This window comes from Pygoscelis adeliae, unplaced genomic scaffold, assembly GCF_000699105.1.
Source record: "Pygoscelis adeliae isolate BGI_AS28 unplaced genomic scaffold, ASM69910v1 Scaffold73, whole genome shotgun sequence".
Classification (NCBI taxonomy): domain Eukaryota; kingdom Metazoa; phylum Chordata; class Aves; order Sphenisciformes; family Spheniscidae; genus Pygoscelis; species Pygoscelis adeliae.
Genome location: NW_008824470.1, coordinates 287,078 through 308,754, shown reverse-complemented (window position 1 = coordinate 308,754; position 21,677 = coordinate 287,078). Strand labels below are relative to the sequence as shown.

The 21,677-nt window shown below is 37.9% G+C and overlaps 1 protein-coding gene across 1 annotated transcript in view; it reads right to left on the bottom strand.

The window, feature by feature from the left end:
- Positions 1-21,677, bottom strand: part of ADAMTS19 (ADAM metallopeptidase with thrombospondin type 1 motif, 19) — a 175,405-nt gene that overhangs the window by 114,111 nt on the left and 39,617 nt on the right. Inside the window, exons 4-5 of the mRNA XM_009321242.1 lie at positions 7,658-7,823; positions 508-680 (exon numbers count right to left, since the gene is read on the bottom strand). Of these exons, the coding sequence (XP_009319517.1) occupies positions 508-680; positions 7,658-7,823 (339 nt within the window). The remainder of the gene's footprint in view (positions 1-507; positions 681-7,657; positions 7,824-21,677) is intronic.

The following is a 21,677-nucleotide window of genomic DNA, read 5'->3' as shown; positions in this document are numbered from 1 at the left end:
TCCTTTTTTAGAACAATCTTTCCTTGTACATTACAGATGCTAGTTTTCACTGCTTTATGCACCATATGCATGCACTGCAGCTCCAGATAGAGCTGGGAGGGGATGTAATTGTCCGAGTGCATTACCATTTGTTTTTTTTAAGCCACTAATGATCACACAATCCTTCTCAGCAACAATGTCATGCCTTCATAACAAGCATAGATCATGAGAAATCATCAAACACCCCAGCCTTCCCAACAACATCATGGGCTTCTAACCAAAAAATCATCTTGTTCAGCTCTCACTTTCTGGCTTCCCTGAAGATGTAAGACCAGACAGTACAGACAAATCTGCAGCACCATGGTTTTAGCTGCAAAACATATGGAGTAAGTCTTGACAGCCTGCTGGTGGTCACGTACTGACTATTCCTTACAGGTGCTCAGTCAGAATAATTAAAAGGAGCAATGAAATCAGCCCGCAGTGCATGCATTGTTGGCAAAATGCCAAAATTAATTTTAAATTTCCTACCATGTTTAAGATGGTTAGAATAAATCTTCTGGCAGCATCTGTTCCATGATACGAAACCATAGCTGGATCTGCCACCACAACAGTTTCTATATTGTACTCCTGAGGTAACTTGTAAGAGTATCGTTTTCCTCTTCCACTTTCCGATACTTTTTGATTCTTGGATTTTCTTTTATCTGTAACATAAAACATAGCTTGACAAACTCATCCTTCAAACTACCCCTACAGTACTTTTAGGATTTGCTGTACCACCACCTGTGATGGTACCACCACCTGTGATGGTGGTACAACTCTGATTATGTGGAACGTAGTAGCTATGAACTCTAATACATGCTTATTTAGCATTGCCAATGCTAAGGCTCAGACTGAAAGCCTGTACTACATATAAATGTTAGTTCACACCAAGAAAACAGGAATCTTATCCAGCTGCTCAAATAAAGTCCATCAGATTCTTTGCATCCTTTCACCTACCGTATTCATAAAAGAATATGTGCCTCCTAGTATGGTTCGTGGGAGAAAACTAAGTTCATGTTAGGTTTGACAGAAAAACAGTCTGAGATCGCAGAATTGTTATCTGCCCATCTTCGTAAGTCACAGAGAAAACATACTGATGTAACTGTATCTTAGCATAAAAGACAACAAATACAGATTTGCCACAAATTCAATATTAAGAAAATACATGGAAAAAATCAGTGATTTGCAAAGATGAAAGAATATTTCAGATGAGTAACTGCGAATGATATGTAGGATATAGGTTTGTTGGAAACAAAAAAGTGAAGTTTTACTAACATGACTTCAAAGTCAGTGCTGCTGTCATTATAAGCAGCTAAAGTAAAACAACAAAACCAAACCCTGGAAACAGGCTTCTAAACCTACACAAAGCTCCAAATTGAAAACATGTTACATTTATAGTAAGCTAGAGGTTACTGCTCTTGTTAATTTTAAGTCTCCCCTCCAAAGACATGACAAAATCCCCATTACTACTACAGTACATACGGAAAAAGAAAAACTAATTACACAGAAACAGTTCAAGCCAGAAGGTGGTCAGATATGCATACAGCAGTTAGCAATGATATTTAAAATAATTTAATTTAAAACAAAATATAAAATGAAACTCCCTGTTGTAATAGCCAAATTGTGTTAGATCCCCTTGAAAGGACATAAAACTTCTGGGACTGATCTCATTGAAGTCACTGAAATCAAGTGAAATTTTTTCCAGCTTCCACAATGGAATATTGGGCTCTCTGTTTACAACAAAAGTGATGCTTGAGATGACAATTATAAACACATGTTCTGGAAACAATCAAATATTCAGAAATTTTGAGGAAATGTTTTGCAATTAATCAGTCTCATCTCTAATAGGAAAGTTCCTGCATTCATTTTATAACACGACTACTCTCCAAAAAATAAGTCACTCTTCAGGAAAGTGCTAAAAATATGCCTTAAAAGTCACTGAACTCACAAATTAACTTTAAAATATAAGATACCAGTGGAAGAAGGATCCATGATTTAATGTAACTCTATGTGTAATATAGATTTAAGATAAATATAATGTAGCTATATACTGTTCAATTTTAAAAGTATAAAGTATCCATGCTTTAAAAAGGTTATCTATCTTTTTCTGTAGACATTTGTTAAAGATTATGTACGTGAGTGATTTAGTCCATCCCACTACGTTTTAGAAGGGCTTACTAATTCCTGTACAACTGGTGACAATGTAAGACTTACTGACACTGATAAGCATACAAATTTAATAAAAGAAAAAAAGTATAAATTCTCCAGAAATAAATATTTGGTGTTTCACTGCCTAGAAGTAGAAACAATTTATAAATTCATAAGCTATCTAAAATTAATTTTAACCTCTCTCATTTTGATCCTTCAGACACTTGCTTAGCCTTACACGTACAGCTAGCCTCTAGCTTTACTTGTGTTTGCTAACTGTGGATCTACTGCCTAGTTTATAAAACATCATGTGTGTTTTTGTCACTCTTTTGAGAATAATTTTTAATGAAACTTCAGTGTCAGGATTTGTGCCAAAAAAACTACACCCTATAAGCTATACAACTATGACTTACCCTACAAGCATCTAATGCTGCAAGAGTAGGCTATAGATCTAAGTTTAAACAGTATACTCATTTGGGTTAAAAAAGATCTCTCATGAGCCATCTGGTCAATCCACCTTCCTCCTAGAAGCAGTGATTGATTCCAGTGCAGTTTCCAGCAACACAGTTTATTCATTGTTCACCTCTTTTAAAAAAAACCAGCAGCTAGTGGTTGAAAACTTTAAATTTAGTATTAGCATGGCTGTTCAGAGAAGTCTGCTAAAACACCTCTCTAAAAGTTTTAGCTAGCAGTGCATTTTTATTCAGAATTGACAGTAAGCAGCCCACAATAAAATACAGCATTGTGCTAAACACTAAGGTCACTGCAGTCCCATAAACTGTTGAAACCTCTGTCTTTTGGGATTGTAGTGGATGAGAAGACTGCACAGCTCTGTAGACAAGCTGGCTGCAAGGGGCAGTGCCCATCATTTGCCTCAGATATCTGCCGGGTTAACAAACCAAAGGACAAACTGTTCTTGGCCAGCCGACCTTTTCCTAATTGCTGGCAGAATTCCCCATCACATGAGATCTCATTTGTCTGAAAATTTTAGCTCTTCCCTAAGACCTTTACATAAATGGAATTAGTAATTTTGGTACCAGTGGTATTCAAACAACTCCCACGATTACTGCCAGATAACAGGCAAAACAGGCTTTAGGTAAAAACACTTGTTTCTTTACACACTCATAAATAAGTAAAAATTATAAAGAATTGCTCATTATTGAAGGTACAGTATGTAAGAGATGATAACTCCTGCAAAAAAACATACCTACATGAATAATGCATGTGCTAAAAAGATAAAAGTCAGATTAACTGAAAAAACTGCTTCTTGGGATTAAAGATGCATAAATTAATCTTAAAAATTTAATTACATTGGCAAAATAAAAAATAAATGTTACAGGAGGGCAATAAGACTTCTATGTTTTGTGCAACTACAAAAAATATGAAGATTCCATATCAATTTATTAAACTCAGCTGACTGAAAGGAAAGCTAGAAATACTCCAGTACTCCAGCAAGAAGGCTAGAAATACTGCAGCAAGTACATTTGACATTCAATAGGCAATTAAGAGAAAATAACAAGAATTGTTAACAAAACAATAAAAATCCCGCCCCAAAAAACTAGAAAAGCTGAAAATCCAGCTACTATAACCACAGGTTGCATAAAGTATCTGAGCCAACATTAAGAACAGGCTATGACTATGGGACTCCTGGACACTTACAAGTCCTCAGGCACAAGAGCATTCCCCGAGTACATCCACATGAGGCCCGGACTACAGAGCAATCACCATCACTCTCCAGGCTTTTTTTTCCCAGGGAAAAGAAAATGGGTACCCTAGCCATACGGAAATTGCAGTGTTCTGGCTAGGTAGGGAATATTCAGGAGCTTAGGAAGCCATGAGCTATACCTGCACTACAGGTATATTAATTTAAATGTCTTAATGCAGAATGACAACTTGTTTCTGACCCAAGGAATGGAAACCAATACCTCAAGCAGCACCAGTCTCCATCTAGTGCAATCTCATAGATCTAGACCCATGACCAAGATTGTTTATGCATTTTATTTCATGATTATTACATCAAAACCGGCTGTAGAGCAAGAACCAGCTCAGCTCTCCCAGCTGACTGCCCAGTCTGCATCTCATAAAGTCAAACTTCTGCTTTTGATATAGTGAAACTAGCAGTCTTTTTCCTGAAAAATGGCATCACTCTACAAGGAGAAGCACAATCTGCTCACAACTCAGAACAGTATATTGTTTATCACCAGAACTGTGAAGTAAAAAAAGAGGCTTCCCGTGTTTCAAATACAGAAGGGATTCAAAATTCAGATCTACTGTATCCTGGATAAGAGTTCTCTCTCACTAGTCTGTGTGAGAAGGAATGACCATTTGACAATATAATTTACCACCACCACCAAAGTGCCCCATGCCTTTACCATGAATTAGGTTCACCATGCAAACAACTTCAGCCTGGAACAAGTGCTTCAGATTAGGTAGAAGAAAAAGAGCTTAGCTTTCCAATGTGGCCCTTTGCTCTACTATCAACTGCTTCTCTCACATTTTCTCTGTAACACACTTGTGAACTGGTTGCTTTGAAAGGTTTCATGGGCCATGTGCTAAGAAAGGTGTGGAGTGTAAAGTCTGTGTATATGCAACGGGTTCACATATGTAAATAAATCACACACACATTCAACAAAAGGATGTACACACACTCTCACAAATCCAGAAAGCATCTGCTTTGTACCAACAGATGGTACAATTCTCTCCCTCCCCTAATTAATAAGAAAAATCCACCCCATTCACAAAAACAAGTTCTTTGTTCTCTCCAAACAAGTTTGGCTGTGTAGCATCTTTCAATCCAGCCCACAACAGTAACAGACAACAAACAATACCTTCTTTGATTGCCTCTTCTAGTTCTGCATGAAAAGCTATTATTTCCAATAGTGATCCTTCAACACCTCCAGCACAGACATTCATTCCTTCTAATAATTACAATTCATCACTGGCAATATACATTTGCTTGATAGGTAGCCAGTCTGAGATCAATCAGCAGCATAAATACCTGTCCCAGAGCACATATTCTGACACACGAATACTGTAGAAGCAAGAGATCCTGTTGTAAGATAGGTCCATATTGCTGAGAAATTGCCATATTGCCGAGATAATAGTTTCTCTGTGTCACACAGCTACAACTCTAGCAAAGGCAGCTGTGCATAACCTAAGAGTATCAGATAGCCCCATATACTCATCTGTTTTATCTTTGTTTCATTGATCTACTTAGTTTGGGATTTGACTTAAAATTGTCAAATATTGCTGTAAAGGCTTATTTTTGTTGCTTCGACCCACCTTTAAGGCTGTGCCCATACCATGAATGTTTTGGTGATATTAGCTAACTGCATGTCACACCAGCAAATTGCTCCTAGCATAGACAGAGCTTTTATGCATATAACTTACTGCAGCCCTGCTTAGTAAAATAACCTGTAGCAGCAGAGTGAGGGACTAGACTTGCTAGTACAACAGCATCAGTTAGAAATTGCAGATATTTATACCCCCCCGGCAATAAGGTTATGCCAGCAGATGCTAATCAGTTATGCACAGCTTGAGTTATTTTGAAATTTCAGGCTGGTAGTAGCGATAATGAAACTTATTTCAAGCAAATATTTGAATCTCTGTTGACAGACTATTTGCACCAAGTCAGAGCCTTGGGCATAAGATTATTAGAACAGAATAAGCTGACTTTCCCATTTTAGAGCATAAGAGAAAGGATGACTGGTAATGAACATGACAGAAAAATAACATCCTTACAGAAGAGTTTACATCTTTACCCATTTTCATACATATCATGGTTTGCTATTTATCAGATGCCCCTCTCCCCTTTCCCAGTGCACATATCATGCATACTTGTAATTTTTTCTCACTCCCAAACACATGCAGGCATGCATCCTCTCACTTATCACTGATAAGGAAGAATAACCAGCTTTACTTTATGTGAACAACTTTTACTAATATAGAAAATTGCACTTTTAGATAATACAATGCCTTGAAGAGAAATACAGAGCCTGCTGGAGGAAGTTACATGTCATTTACTTAGTCCCTCTTAATAACTACAAAAAGAGCCTTGCTTTCCTAATTCATCTTTGGTTTCAACCTGTGGATGGATGCCTAACTATAAAAACAATGCTTCCAAAATGGAAAAAAAACCTGTCACATTTATTCTGTAACCATATAAAATGGACAGAGCAGTGTAGATGTTCAGGAAGAACCACAAAGCCACAGAAAGTCTAGGCTGGAAGGGATCTCCGGAGGTCAGCTAGGCCAATTTCCTGCTCCAGTCAGGGCAAGCGTCGAAGTTAAGATCAGCTCTCTTAGAGCCACTTCCAGCTGTGTTTTGTAAATGTCCAAGGATGCGGACTCCACAGCCTCTCTAGGCAACCTATTCCAGTGCTAAGCATTCTTGCTGAGATTTTTTTTTCCCTTATGCCCAACTGAAATTTCCTTGAATGCAAGTTACAACTGTTGTCTTTCATCCTGTCATAGCATACCTCTGAGGAAAGTCTGGCTTCATCTTCTCTCTGCAGCCCCTTAGGCACTGGAATACTGCAGCTGCATCCTTCATTTACATTTCTTTACCTGCCTGAAATATTCCAGTTGTTCTGCCTCACCCCAAACGTCATATAACCCAGCTCGCTAGCCATGTCAGTGCACCTCTGCTATTTGTTTCCACTTGGTCAGCATCTCACTTATACTAGGTTAGGTGACATGAAAAAAATGCCTATAAATGTGCACTCATTCTGGTTTATTTCCTGGGAAAAAAAAAAATTTCTCACAACAACATTAAAAACACCCTCAGCCTATGCTCACGTCAAAAGTCTGAGAAGTCCTCTATCCTTTGAAGAAGGGGAGCTGCTGATGAAGCAGGAACAACAGAATGTCATCTTTCACAAAAGCTATTTTTCCCCTCTCCAATGAAAACTATTAGGTCATCACTATGTGCCAAATTTTTGTTGAAACCCTTCTACTTCAACAACTTCTTCTACCTACCATTGAGGAAGATACATTAGGATTGTTTCATACAGTTCTTCTAAGTGTCAATCATAGAACAAGAACACGGTTAGAAAAATCATTTCAATTCAGTGTCAGACCCATTTGGAAGTTCAAGATTTATTACTAACTGAAAGTGGGATGAACTGTGCTAATGTTTTAAAACAGAAAATTAAGTACAAGCACTGTACGTAGCAAGTAATTAATCAACAACAAAGCCAGAGAAGGACAAGAAATAGGTTGTAATTATCAAGCTGAAGTAAAAAAATGACCCGAAGATTTCTACTTTCAAATATAATTGGACATTAAAAAGCAGTGTCTATTCCTCATTGGAGAGTTCCCTCTTCCAACAAGTGAAACGGCAGCCTCAGCATGCCACCTCAAAGTCCACCATAGGTTACTGCTACAAGAATAATCAGATATACTTTTGTTGGGGGTTGTTTTTAACTACTATCTACATATCTTAAGAATATGTCTGCTACATTAGATCTTTTCAGTGAGATTTGTATATTACCTGTAACAACACCACAGTACTGATTCTGAGAAGCTGGCTTTTCAGTAATTTTCTCCTCTATGGACCTTTTTCGTCTGCACACCCTGTGTGCATGACCTGTCACAGCCAAAGTGCGATTGAGTGGCTCAATAAATATGAAGTCCTCATTAATCTGTATAAACCCCATCTGCAAAGGAAAACAAAAGGAACACATAAGATAAGAATTTAAGAAAGTATGAAATTGTGCACAGTCCTGCAGAAGAAAAAAATCCACAAAACTCCATTTAAGAAAACCCTTTGTTTTAAGAACCTTACCAGCAAGGTGACTACCTTTATATTTTACAAGCCTTTCTACTTAAGTGAAGTAGAATAAATTTCATTTATTTCAACTAAATATGTGTGGGTGGGTGGCTACATGCCAGTAGCAGATGCACGGTAAAAGATCTGGAATGTTAAAAGTTTGCTTTGGGAGACCCACAGGGTCATTTAAATATGTACAGCATGTACAGAAAAGTCTATACACTAGTTTTATTACTCAGTGTATTGTCACATTTTTTAGATGACTATATTTAATGAAATAACAGGAATAATTTAGGGCATAAGAATACATCCTGAACAACTATGAAGCTGGAAAATACATCTTGTGACACTCCTTTTACACTTTTTCAAATTTAAAAAAAAGTATAAAAAAAGGCAGCAATCCCTCCTTGGTTGCCAGCAGCTAAAACAGAAAAACATTCTAATATAGCCATTTAGTTGGTTAGCTTCCCCCCCGTCCCAACATATTTATACACACAAACATACGTACAAAGCAAACACACCAGATGCATATCTAATATTACAAGAGTGGGGCCAAAGTTAAAAAAAAATGCTATAAAACATATTTATATAAATACCATACAAAGCTGACTCAGCTCAAATTGTTAAGCTGCCAACACACACTAGCTCCTATCAAGAGTAAAGCTGGAGACAGCAAGGTTTTGTGGTTTTTCTTCCTCCTAGAAAATGTCATCAGCAAGACTGACAGTTAACTTTCTCATTCTATAAACTTAAAAACCTATTAAACAGTTTTGCTACAGAAACAAAACAATGTGGTACATCTGGCTAAGAGAAGCAAAGAGCTCTTCTGTATGTTACCATGCAGTGTGAATGGAGAGAAATAGAAAAGAATTTTGTTTTTTCTGGAATTATGTAGATGCCATTATCACATTGGATATCCTGCCTGACATATGGGTAAATCATCAAAAAGACATTCCGATCCAAGCAAGAAAACAAAATTAAGTTTTATAGGTGGTACAAAATACAATTTCCTTCAAATAAGGGGGCATTACTTTAAAAAGAAAAAACCCAACACAAACTCTCTGCACAATCACATTAAATAAATGTGAATACATGTATTTAATTTTTCAGTCAGCTATACTAGCTGCAGAATGCTGAATAGATGTTTAAAGGTCATCATTAACATTGTACAGAAACATAAGAGTAGCTGGGTTTGTTTGGCTCTTCCGTTTCCTTTCTGCACTTACTTTTTAGGTCAGTTTATCTTCATCGTGAGCGTTAAATATTACACATTTCAAAGATTAGCTGCTTATGTATTGGTAGGTATTTTCTGTACACCTACCAGACACCACTTCCATATATCTTGAATAATGTTACCTTTACATAACAATTAACTTTTCTAATATAAACTATAAATTATGTTAAATGAAATTTTATTTAAAAGCATAGTTCTCAAATACTAGTAAAATGCATAAACTATTTTTCATTTGATTTTTATGTCTAATGCTGTATTTCACTTAGGCAAAGATTTTTTTCTTTTTTTTTTAATCCTTATTTAGCCTATGAAAGATGCTGATAAACTCTGGATATACAACAGGAATAGCAGCCCATCAGGTGATGCTGCAGGTTTCCCCTGCCCACCTACAAAAAACAAGGCCTTAGTCGACCTTGAACAAAGACTCAATCATAGTACATTTGCCATATTTCTTCTGTCTTCATTCTCTTCACTGCAAAATGAAATCAGGTCTTTAAGATGTTCTCTTCAGATTGCGAACTAGACATACTGAGAAGCTGTGCTAGGACCACTGACATGTTACATTTTCTTTCAGCTCCTTGCATAAACTGAAGGTTAATCTATTGGTAGAGAACTCCAAAAATTATTGCCAGTCTCCCGAGTCAGAAGTTAAAGAACTGATCACAGTTGTAAAGTTTATTGAATAAAATTAACCTCAGTTATATATATTCAAATGGGTAATTTTCAGACAAATGTAGAAAACACAGACTGTGATAATTTTGACTGCTTTTGACAAAAACATGACTATTTCTCCATCTCTTGGACAATTTCACAGGTAGAAAAGTGAAGATGAAGCCGTACCCTTGCCAACGATGCCCTTATTTTTTCATAATCATTAGAAGTGGACTTAAGAAGATCTTCTATCATAAAACGAAACACAGAAAGCAGAGAAAATCAAAGCCATGCATTAAAACATCACAGTTTCAACATGTTTTCAGGTATTGGATGCCAGGGCCAAGTACATGCTTCAGGCAGTTCAAATGGCAAAACCTCCATGTCATGAAAATGCACAGCAAAACAAAGATTAAAAAAATGTAAAAAAAAAAAAAAGGCATCTGGGGTAGAACCGTGAGTGAGTTCTGAGGAACTGATCCATCCCCCACCAGTTTCATCTGAAAAGCTACCACTGCTCACAGCTGCAACTGAAAAGGCTACCAGGATGGTGGACTTATCTCATGCAAAGGTAACGTAACATGCCATTCTTCCCCCTGCATTCATGTATCCCTGCATTTTCAAGTTTCTTACCTAAAATAAAACGTAACTTAAATGTAGCACACATACATCTCAGTAGAGTTCAAGCCCAGGACAACCTCATTTGGAAAAAAAATCATCAGACCTCCTAAGTAAGGATGAATTGGGTACTTGCTCTGCATTTTATATACTTTATGCAGTAGAGTGAGACCTTAACTACAGGGCAGACTTCATCAAATGAGCATGTAAAGCCCCATTACATGGGGCTAAGTATAGACTCTTTGAAATGGACTCACATCCACCACCTGTATTTTGAAGTGGACACGCCCTCATAAATGAAAGCTTTCTACAGCATACATTCACATCATATCATATCAAGACTTTTCACTTTCTTAAAAGAAACAAACACAAAAGAGCCATGTGGAAACACTAGCCCTGAATGAAAACTAACCTTTTGTCTTATCTAAAATAAGAATAGTTCACATCTGAAATATGCCAATAATCACAAAAAGTAGGCAGATCAGAATTCTTCTGAAATATGAAAGCTGGGATTTTTTTGTACATCCAGTTGAAAATATCATAGATGAGAGATGAAGAATGAAAAATATCTGAATATGCTGGGCAATTGCATCTGATAAAAGACATTATAACACAAACTGCTATGCCACCTTATTTCTAACATCTATGTTAGAACACTCATGCTTATCTTTTCTGCCCAGCATTTATTTCCTAAAAGGACAGCAATTTCTTTTTTCCTATTTGGAGCATATATAAGGATTTGACATTCTGTCATGTATCCCATGAAAACCTGAAGTAAGTCTACTGTTTCTAATAAACTTATATTACCATGACAAGTTATACAAACATAAAAGTGAAATAAATTTGTGAAGACCACCTAGGCATATAGTTACCAGATACTGGGTATAAGCCAGGAAATGTCAAGATTGGCAAAGATTTCTTTAAACTCTTATATACTCTTCCTTGCATACCAATTCAGGTGGCAGCTTGTTATCATTCAAAGTTGAAACAATGCAGATTTTGAACATAATATTGTTTCTTGCAGAATTTATACAAATAAGGCAGCAAAGGAATGTAAGAAAAATGAATAAGCTTTCCTAAGAACAGGAATTGAGAAGAAAAGAAGAAAATATATTTCCCTTGCTATCATCATCACAAAAAAACGGGATGACAGAGGAATATCCACAAGCATGTACTACAGTCAGAGATTAAGCCATTCCCATTTTAATATCGCAGAGAAGAGATGGGGCACAGATAATGCTGTGTCCAAAAGGAAACTTTAGATACCACAAGACAGTTAAGAAATAACATTTTGCCAATGTGTTGTGTTGTTTTCATCACAGAGATTCATTGAAATGCAATAATAAATGCAGACGACATAACACAGACTTCAAAGAAATGTCAGAACATTAAGGCTTTTTTACTTTTTTAAACAAAGTAGTCTGCCAGCTCCGAAGGATGAGTCTTAGTGGTCTACAATTTACCATTTGTCGCTTATGTAGTAGCAGTTTCTAATCCTGTGGCTTGATATGTCAAAGCAAAATATTTCATTCACTAAACAATTCACCACTGTGGTGAGTTGACCTTGGCCAGCTGCCAGACACCCACCCAGCCACTCTCCTACTCCCCCTCCCCAACAGACAGGGGGAAAAAATAAGATTTAAAAAAAAGCTCATGGGTCGAGATAAGGACAGGGAGATCATTTAGGTATTACCATCATGGGCAAATAAAACTTGACTTGCAGAAAATTAATTTAATTTATTGCCAATTAAAACAGATTTGGATAGTGAGAAACAAAGACAGATGAAAACAACACCTTCCCCCTGCACCCTGAGCAGCACAGGGTGGGTGGGGAACAGGGGGGTATGTATGGTCAGAACATCACAGTTTCTCTCTGCTGCTCCCTCATCCTCACACTTTACCCTTCCTCCCTCTCCACAGACTGCAGTCCTTCAGGATAAGCGCGTTCCAGCACAGGCTCTCCATGGCCTGCAGTATCCTTCAGGGCATGCCCACCTGCTCTCACCATGGAGGACCCCATGGAGGACGTGCAGTGGGGATATCTGCTGCGGCGCCTGGAGCACCACCTCCTCCTCCTCCTCTTCTACCCTTGGTGTCTGCAGGGATGCTTCTCTCGCTTTTTTCCTCACTCCTCACAGTGCTGGGCAGTGTTTTACTCCTTCCTTTTCCTGGGGGTGTCGCCATCTTGGCCAAGGGGCTCAGCTTGTGCCCTGCAGCGGGTCCGTTGGAGCCTGCTGGAACCAGCTGCGGCCGGCACAGGGCAGTCGCCGGTGTCATCCCACAGAGGCCATCCGTACAGCATTACATACCTGTCCCCCTCTTGCAGGTTTTTACTACCAGCTGCGTGCTGGCATGGACGGAGGCACACCTTATAATGGTGTGTTCCCCTAAACGAGCGGTAGATTCAAAATTTCCTAATTCTCACCTGAAGTAAACTCCCACTGTGTTACACCTTCCCTGTTTTCTCACTACTCTTTTGTCTCTTCATCGATTCAACAGGCATCTTAAACTAGATTTCAGTAATAAATGGACATAGAGTTGCCATGTCATGACCCCAATAAAAATTTTCCCTGCAGCCTACTCTCCGCTGTCTTGTGAAGCAGGTGCACACAGTGTGCAAGGACAGGCTCTAAGAAACTGTTCTTCTTCACAATTCCACCATACTGCCCAAGGCGAGTAGCAATACTGTTATAGGAAAAATCCATCCCTATCAGATGTAGAAAATACACATATAGTTTAATAAGCATATTATAACCATCAGCACCAAAATGTCATCTGCAGTATAATAATGAAAGTTTTTCTTTACTGTACAGCACAGAAGACAATTCTTGTTTACTAGTTCAATACTTACTAGTTTTAAAACACATTCTGATAATCTTAGACTTTGTACTATTTGTAAAATGTCCCAGAACTGAAGATTTATTCTTGACTAAACCGGCAAAATCTTTAATCTGCATATCAGTATCCCACTCTGAAGAAGGTTTTCCTCTATGATTTTAAAAGTCCAGATTAATTTTAGTATCATGATTCTAACAATCCTATCAGGACCTGACTTCAGCTGAAACACAACAAAAATAAAAGTCTCCAGCTCTTACTAATGCATATAACAAAGCAAGCCCAAACAACTTTTCAAACTGCGTAAATAACAGGGTAAGAACTTCACATGTTCTTGTTATTTAAACACACTACAGCTTTCCATCTTTAAGTACCTTCATTGCTGAAGGCTGAAGAAACAATTCATAAGTGCCAGCAACTTCTGTCTCCAATTAACTGCATTTCCGGGCTTTGCACAGCATACACATTCTAATTCTCCTAGAGGTTTAGTCTATCTACCTGCTCACTCCACTCTGCTGCATACAGTTAGGAGAAGGCACAGCAGGGAGAGAGTCAGTATTATCTCTGTTGACTGGCTTTCAGCTGCCGACATAGCATTCAATCCAATCCTTTCTGGGATTTTTTTTTAAACAGTAAGACTGCACCCTAAGGAAGTACACATATATGCACAACACCATACCTTATAGTCCTGATACAGGAAAAACATGCAGACTGTTATGCAGAGACTACGGAGTTAAAAGCATGCGTTCAGGTACTGACCCCCAAATTTAAGATCTGTAGAAACAATTTTTCCACTGCTTTTAAACTCTTCCAAACTCCTCTGCTTCCAGTCTGATTTAAGATACACACTACCCTGAATCTTTAGGAAAATCATTCTCTGTAGGATGCTGCTCTCATGATGTTTAAGATGATGACTACTTTTATCAAAACAAGCTGATGTTGCACATGCAAAAAGGATTTCTTCATTTTTATTAGATAGGAATGAAACAGAATAGTGAAGCATGCAAAATTGAGATGGGTTCGCATATTCTGACACATTTCAACAGATGCTATTATTCACATAACCTTACTCAATGGAGCAAGAATCTCTCAAGCTGACAGTGGAGAGTGAAGTGTAAGCTGATCACAGAAAGGACACAAATCCAAAGGAATCTTATTTGTTGAAAAGCAAATGAAGTAAAGGAGACCAGTGGATAAAGAAACCATAGACATCAGCTCTGCCCAGAGGGTCTGTGGTTGTTACCCCCCAAACTTCCATTTGCCCATTAATTCACTGCCAGCCAAACCCTAAGATGCTTGGCATTTCCTCCACATTCCAAATGTCATGTTTCCTAGCCAGAAATAAAATGTTTCCTTTTTTAGACCTAGGTCTCCCTCTATAAACACATTATTAGAAATTACTGCTGTATTTGGTACAAGTGCTGCTTAAATTGTCAAAATTCTGATATTTGCTATGATTTTTAAATGTCTTCACAGTGCAGGATGATATCTAAACAAAGTACAGTCTACTTAAGAAGTGACCACAAACAATCATTGACCACCTCCCCAATAAAAATATTTTAGTAAGGTTGTGCATGCAAAAATTATTTTGTCTAACACAAGTTTGAGATCTATCGCAAGATGTTACCAGTTATTTCAGATGTTAGCTTTACTGAATGTAGGTACATAAAATACATTTCAGCATTTGTGCCTTTAGTCTTTGGAGACCACATCTGAAATATTTTGATTTTTTCAGAATCTTCCCTTCCCAAACCTTGACATCCTGTTTCTCAAGGAAATTTTCCATCTAGCAAAGCTGTCCTCACCCAGTTTTGCCAGGCTGGCTGATCACCTGCACCACTGATAAAACTGTCAATTGACAATATCAAGAACCCAATCACACCTATGTTAAGTACATATGAACAACTGGACCAGGTCAGAACAAAGGTCCACCCTGTGGACCTCTCTCTGACAGTGCATAACAGATGCAAGAAAGAACATAAGAACAGAGCAAACGTAGTTTGTATGCTCACAGCCTACAGCAAACTGTAGTAGTGAACTTCTACCAGTAGCTTTATGGTGTGCATAAACTTTAACTGCAGTGGAAATAAACAGAACAATTCCTCCTCCTCTCACTTGCTCATTTACAAGATTACAAGTCAAAAAGCACTATTAAAGAGTTATTTGCCATGCAGGAAGGATTCAAGTTCTAGAGTATGAAAAAGGCTGACAAGATGCAAAAGTAAAACCAGTTAGCTTTCTTTTTCCAACCACAGTGAATGAGATCTCAAAAATATCAAGACCATCAATAAAAACTATGATAAGAAAAATATGGAAAAGGATCTATTAAGGGTGGATGTATTCATGTATTGAAGGGTGGACAGGGGGTTATTTAACTTTTCATGATTTATAGACTCCACTTTCTTTGACATTTATTTTAAAAAGCACCCTTTTTTTCCACTTCATAATGAGTGACGTACAAACACTGTTCTTGTGATCCCTGCACTGCAAGTGCTTACAGACATTGTTGGTTAAGTCCAGTGCTGTCCTTCAGCAGACCAGAACTCAAAGCAGCCAACAGATTGGTAGCTTTGGAAATGATTCAATGTTGTCAAATATTTACCAGTAATCTCACAATCTGTAAAAGGTTGACAGCCTCCTAAATATCACTTGAGAGCTGTGACAAATTTAACATACCTTGGAAACAAGGTAATTGAGGCAACATGATATATGGTCACAACTGTGAAACTGATAGGTTTGTGAAATACCTATTGATTTTTATTCAAGTTTGCAGACATTCACTAGGACCTCAAGAAAGGCTGCTTTGATACAGCTACATTTTCCCCATTAAACTGAACATTAACTTGAATCTTGCAGCCTGAAGTCCCTTTGCACATCTCAGTTCTTCCATCCCACTCCACAAATGCCTGCCTTATCAACGTGCACCACAACCAGACCTACTCATCCACCCCTAAAAACCTCCCACACACTTACCAGCAATACTTCTTCTTGCCTGCCTCCACTGCCAAAGTGTGCCTCTCCCTTTATGGCCAGCTGGACAGCCCATATTTCTTGCAGGTGATGTGAAGCACAAGAAATCATTTCTCTACATAAGGCACTGCCATTCAGCTACTTGTTGGCATCTTGCCTCTGTGCAAGGTAGAATTTCCTAATGCTTCAACAGCCATTGTAAGACAACAGATATTCAAGGTACATTTTAGACTGGAGGATGTAAATTACATCACCTGTAATTTTATCAGACATTCTCTAAAATGGTAACCTGTTAGCAATTCAGTAGCCACTTCCGTAACTTCTTTTTAAAATACCTTAAGAATATTTATTAATGGTAACATACATAAAACATTTCATATTTATGAAACCCAACTGGAAACACATGAACTATCACTTGATTTTAAAATCAATTCAGTGTAGATGTACACTCTGAAGATTACCAGGGAACACTCAATAATACCATTTTAAGACATATCACATTATGTATGGTGAATTGCAACAAGATAGAGGTAGAATTAATTCCTCAACCCCTTTTCTTTTTTCATAATAATGCCCTGGAAATCTATTAATCCTACTTCAACTTTTCCCTATTCTTTCTGAATTATGCTTATAAATTAAAAGTTCCAACTCAAAGTTAAATCAGCTCCATTAGAAACCATGTATATTTTATTATATGTGCAGTTAAGTCATAACTTTAAAAAAAAAATCCAGGCTAGCAAATACTGCAGCACTGCCAAAATAAAGTTCCAACAGCAACATTAACTTTTGCTCAAACTGACATTCTATTTTTTTAGCTCTGCTAAAATGCATCATGAATGCTACATTAACCTTTTTTAAAAAACTTTACTTAGAATAGTTTTTCAAGTAAAAACAAAATGCATCTCATTGTGGAGAAAGTTCTTCCTGCCAGACCTAGAAAAGAAAACCTTTTATCTGGCCTGTATGGGGTTCTATACCTTTCAGTTTCCACTTACTGAAGAGCAGTGGAAAAGTGGCAAATTTACTTCGTGATAAGAATATCTCACCAGTAACATACTGTTTCATAGCCATGCTCCAAACTCACTGCCTACAAGCTTCCCATGATAGTTTCAGGTTCTGAATTTTAGTTATTTAGTTCTCAGTGACATGCAACCTATCTTGTTGAAAGACTTGGGTTCTTCCAATGGCATTTTGCTGAAATACATCTAAGCTGAGAAAAGGTATTCAAGTTTCAACTGGGAAGCTGGTAACAGGCTATATTCTCTGCAAGAATCCCACAGTTCTGCAAAAACCTGCTCACCTAAATGGTCCCAAATAGTGCCAATCTGTTGAATGAGAAGCTCACATTTCTTTTCCCTAGATAAAAATCTGAGATTAGAAGGTAAACCTCTAAGATTAGAATGTATATCTCTAAACTGCAGACTGCACTTCTAAGATACAAAAGACACAAAAAATTCTACATAGGCTTATTTACACATTGGCCATTTACAGAGTATAAATACCCTAAGTTACATGGCTAGCTTTTCACATTTGGGATGTATTTTTAATTTATGCAAAAGGCATCTGCAGAAATGTCTCAGTTCTGTTTAATGTATTCTTTATGATGGACTTAGATTTTATTGGAAGTTAGACAAAAATGCTGCAGTATAATTTGTACTATTAGGCTATGAAGTCCACAGCTTATAATGATCAGTACTCACACCTCCAAGATAAAGACTCAAAAGTCAGAATTTTTGTAGGGCACTTTGGGAAATTCTCATGTCACATCTGAGATAATTAACCCTCAAGTTGTAACCTGTCTGCACAGCTGCAATACAATGTCTTTAAAGGTAGAGGATGCACTTTGCACACCTATCATAAGGTGATAAAACAACAAAAACAGATATTATAAAATTAATATAAGCGTAGATAGTTCAAACTGTGATTTTCCAAGCATTTCAGAAAAGCTTTTCAATACTTACAGGTAAACTTCTCATTAATAACACTAAGCTTTCCATTAATTCCAGCTTTGAAGAAAGGAAGGGAAACAGTGTAAAGGCTCATATATCAACAAGGGCCCATGTCAAAAACCTATCTGTATCACTACAACGTTATAATCTCCTTATCCATGTTTGACATCTGTTTTTTGTTTCAGCATTGTCACTTTTATCATAGGTCCCATGGTATCTGGGTTTACCATAAAAATTCTCATATCTTTTGCTTTCTTCTGTCTCATGGAGTTTTCTAAATCCACAACAATCCATGCCAAAGATGAAAAGCTGAAATATTCCCCATAATACAATACATGATCATCATAATAAATGTGTAATGATGATATCATATTTATATTTCATAGACTCTATACCGAATGGACTTTAGCCTACATGATGTATGATTAAGATTCTTTCTAATCAAGATATTACCTAAAAGGGTGTGTTATGAATTGGTACACAACTCACAAGGGTGAACACAAGGGTACAAACCCCTTTTTTGCTAAGACTAACGCAAATTTCAGAGCAAGTACCAATTCCCAGCACAGTATATCCATCTTTCATGATCACCATCTTAAGGAGATACTGTTTAAAAATCTGTAATTTTTGAAGAATAACATTAAAATGCTGAAGTAGTTATTATCCTTGCTTCTCTTGCCATTTTGTAGTGTTCTACAATTACTATAAACACACCGAAATACACACTCCTCACTCTCTGAAAAATCCACACAGATACAGGAAAATAATTACGTTATTACTCAGCAGCACTCACTGTGCTACTCACTAGTAAACAGGCATTCACTACACACAAAATGAAACTGCAAATAAAATACATAAAATTTATCAATTCTAATCTCTCTCCTTTCTTCTAAGTGCCTTTTTTAGACAAAAGCACCTAAACTTGTGGTGGTGTTTTAAAATCAGATGTTCAGTCACTGCCATCAGCAGTAAAACTCATGAACCTGACACAAGTCCCTCCAAGTGCTGCAGCTTTCTGTGCAATGTAACAGCCTGGTCACCAGGTTCAAGCGACCACTTCTTCACATGCCAACTACTCTCTGTTCTTCTTATGAGAAGTATCAGCTGGCTAGAGAGTCTTGCAACAATACTGTCACATCACTCATGGGGTCCACTTGTTCAGCTTGTGCCACTGTTTCCAGAAAAGTCAGTGCATTTTCAACTACTGTACACTTGCCTTTTGATCTCCAGAAGAAATCCGTAGAACTGGTAAACCAATTGTCAAATGCTGAAATTATGTGTTCAAACCCCCTTTCCTTTCCCCCACCCAAGAAGCTCTTGCCCAGGTTCTGGTTGATTAAGCTGTGGCTTAAAGGATCAAAAAAACCCCAAACTTAAAAAGCACCTGTGACAAAGGAAAACACACCCCAATACACAAAAAAGCTGTGCATTCTGTGAAAGAGAGAAAACCCTGGCAGGAAAAGACCACTTGCTACCAAGTGAATCATCTGGACTTCTCCAGTGCTGATTGGAGCACTTGATATTAACCCAGGCCATGCATATTTTTCTGAACAAATGACATTGTCTTGAAAGAAGCACCAGCCGAGAGAACAACTGGCTGATTCCTCTAGTGACTTACCTAGAACAATGGATTTTCATTTTTTTTATTACTGTCTCAGAGTCATAAAAAGCCATTTAATCTTTTTACTCTAGCCAGGAAATCAGGGTATTATACATAACTCATGAAATTGTAGGTTTGCTTATAAATTTCACTTGAATATTACTAACAGACTCAGCTAAACTCAACGTGCTAAATCAAATCCCATTTTCTCTTTATGTCATGTGCAGCATGCATTATTTCATTACTCTCATTATTCTACCTTAATTCTCACTGCTTAAGTCCTGTAGTATTGAAAAATTAATAAAGGATGAGAAACAGTCTAGAACAGAGAATGCAAACTGCCTTTGTATTTTAGATGTGTTAGATCCACAGATCAAGTCCAGCCCCCTATGCATTTAAGACTTTGTAAAATAGAGGCTTTCTTACACTTACCCTTGTAACACAGATCCTTTATCAGCCTAGATTTCTTTTTAATGTATTTCATTGCTGTTACTGTTAATTAAAGTAGTTTCAATAGAACTGCTGCTCTATTATTTTACTATTCCTACTTGAAATTTGTTTCAGATTTTTCTCTTCTAATAGTTGGAAATCTTTCCAATTTTCTTACCTTAATTTATTCATGGCCATTATTTTAGATCCATCTGATCCTGGGTCTACATTGTTTTCCTCCTTGGCCAGCTTTCCAGGCTCCTTGATATTCACTTCAGTGTTTTTATAAAAGGTAATCATATAGTATCGTAGTTTCTGCTGTGTGATGATAAACACACCAGCCTTTGACTGTTGCTTGATGAAATAGGCTTTACTACTATAATTATCCTTGTAGCCACAACTGAATTCCTCCCTCTGAACATCAGCAAACAGAACTGCAAGCCATATTTCAGCAATCATTTCACTGCAACTTTGTGAAATGAGAATAAAGTTTCTCTACCCCCATTAAATGTCCTTCACCAGTTAGTTGCATCTTTCACACCCACATCAGGCCTGATGGCTCATAATGATCCTGTGATCAGCAAATACACAATCTTTTCCTCCTCCTGTCACTGCCAGCTAAGTCATCAGCCTATAAAGCAAATCAATAGATGTAGTATAAAAGTAGTAAGCCACACAAGAAACCACTTACACCAGCCTTTGGTCTGTTTAATTCTCCTGTGCCTCTGAATTTACAGCTAAAGCAAAGCCAACTCCCCAGGTGTTGCTTCCGATCTTACCTCCTGTTCATATAAAGCATCCAAGCTACGTTCTTCATGACTAGAACTGGCCAGGAGCTTTCCAGCAAAAGAGGTTTTTTTCATTTGAAAATACTGAGTCATCAAAAAGAATAGACTGCGTACCATCAGGGAGGCAGAGAAGGAGCTAGATAGCTGGTACCAAGCGCAGTCTGCAGCGGACCTGCAGCCCATGGTCAAACAGCCAAAAACTCCCCCACCAGCACACACAGAAGTGGGGGCAATAACGCAGAAGAATGGACAGTTGCAAAAGCAAGGACCAGCAGGAAGAAGAGACTTCCCCCGAAGCCTGAAGTGCCCTTGCAGAACTGCTTCACCGCTCTGCAGGCCGAAGAGGAAAGACCTGTCACACCAGGAGAAGCGCTGGAGCTGAGTAATGCAGCCCAACCTGCTCCCCATGGAACAACCAGCATCACTAAGAAAAGGCAACAGGTGATAGTAGTAGGGGACTCTCTTGAGAGGTACAGAGGCACCCATTTGCCGACCGGATGCACTCTCTAGAGAGGTGTGCTGCTTACAGGGGGCTCGCATCAGGGATGTCACCGAGAGGCTGCCAAGCCTCGTACAGTCCACTGACTGTTATCCGCTGCTGCTGTTTCACGTGGGCACCAGTGACACAGCCAGGAGCAGTCTGAGGACTATCCAGAAAGACTACAGA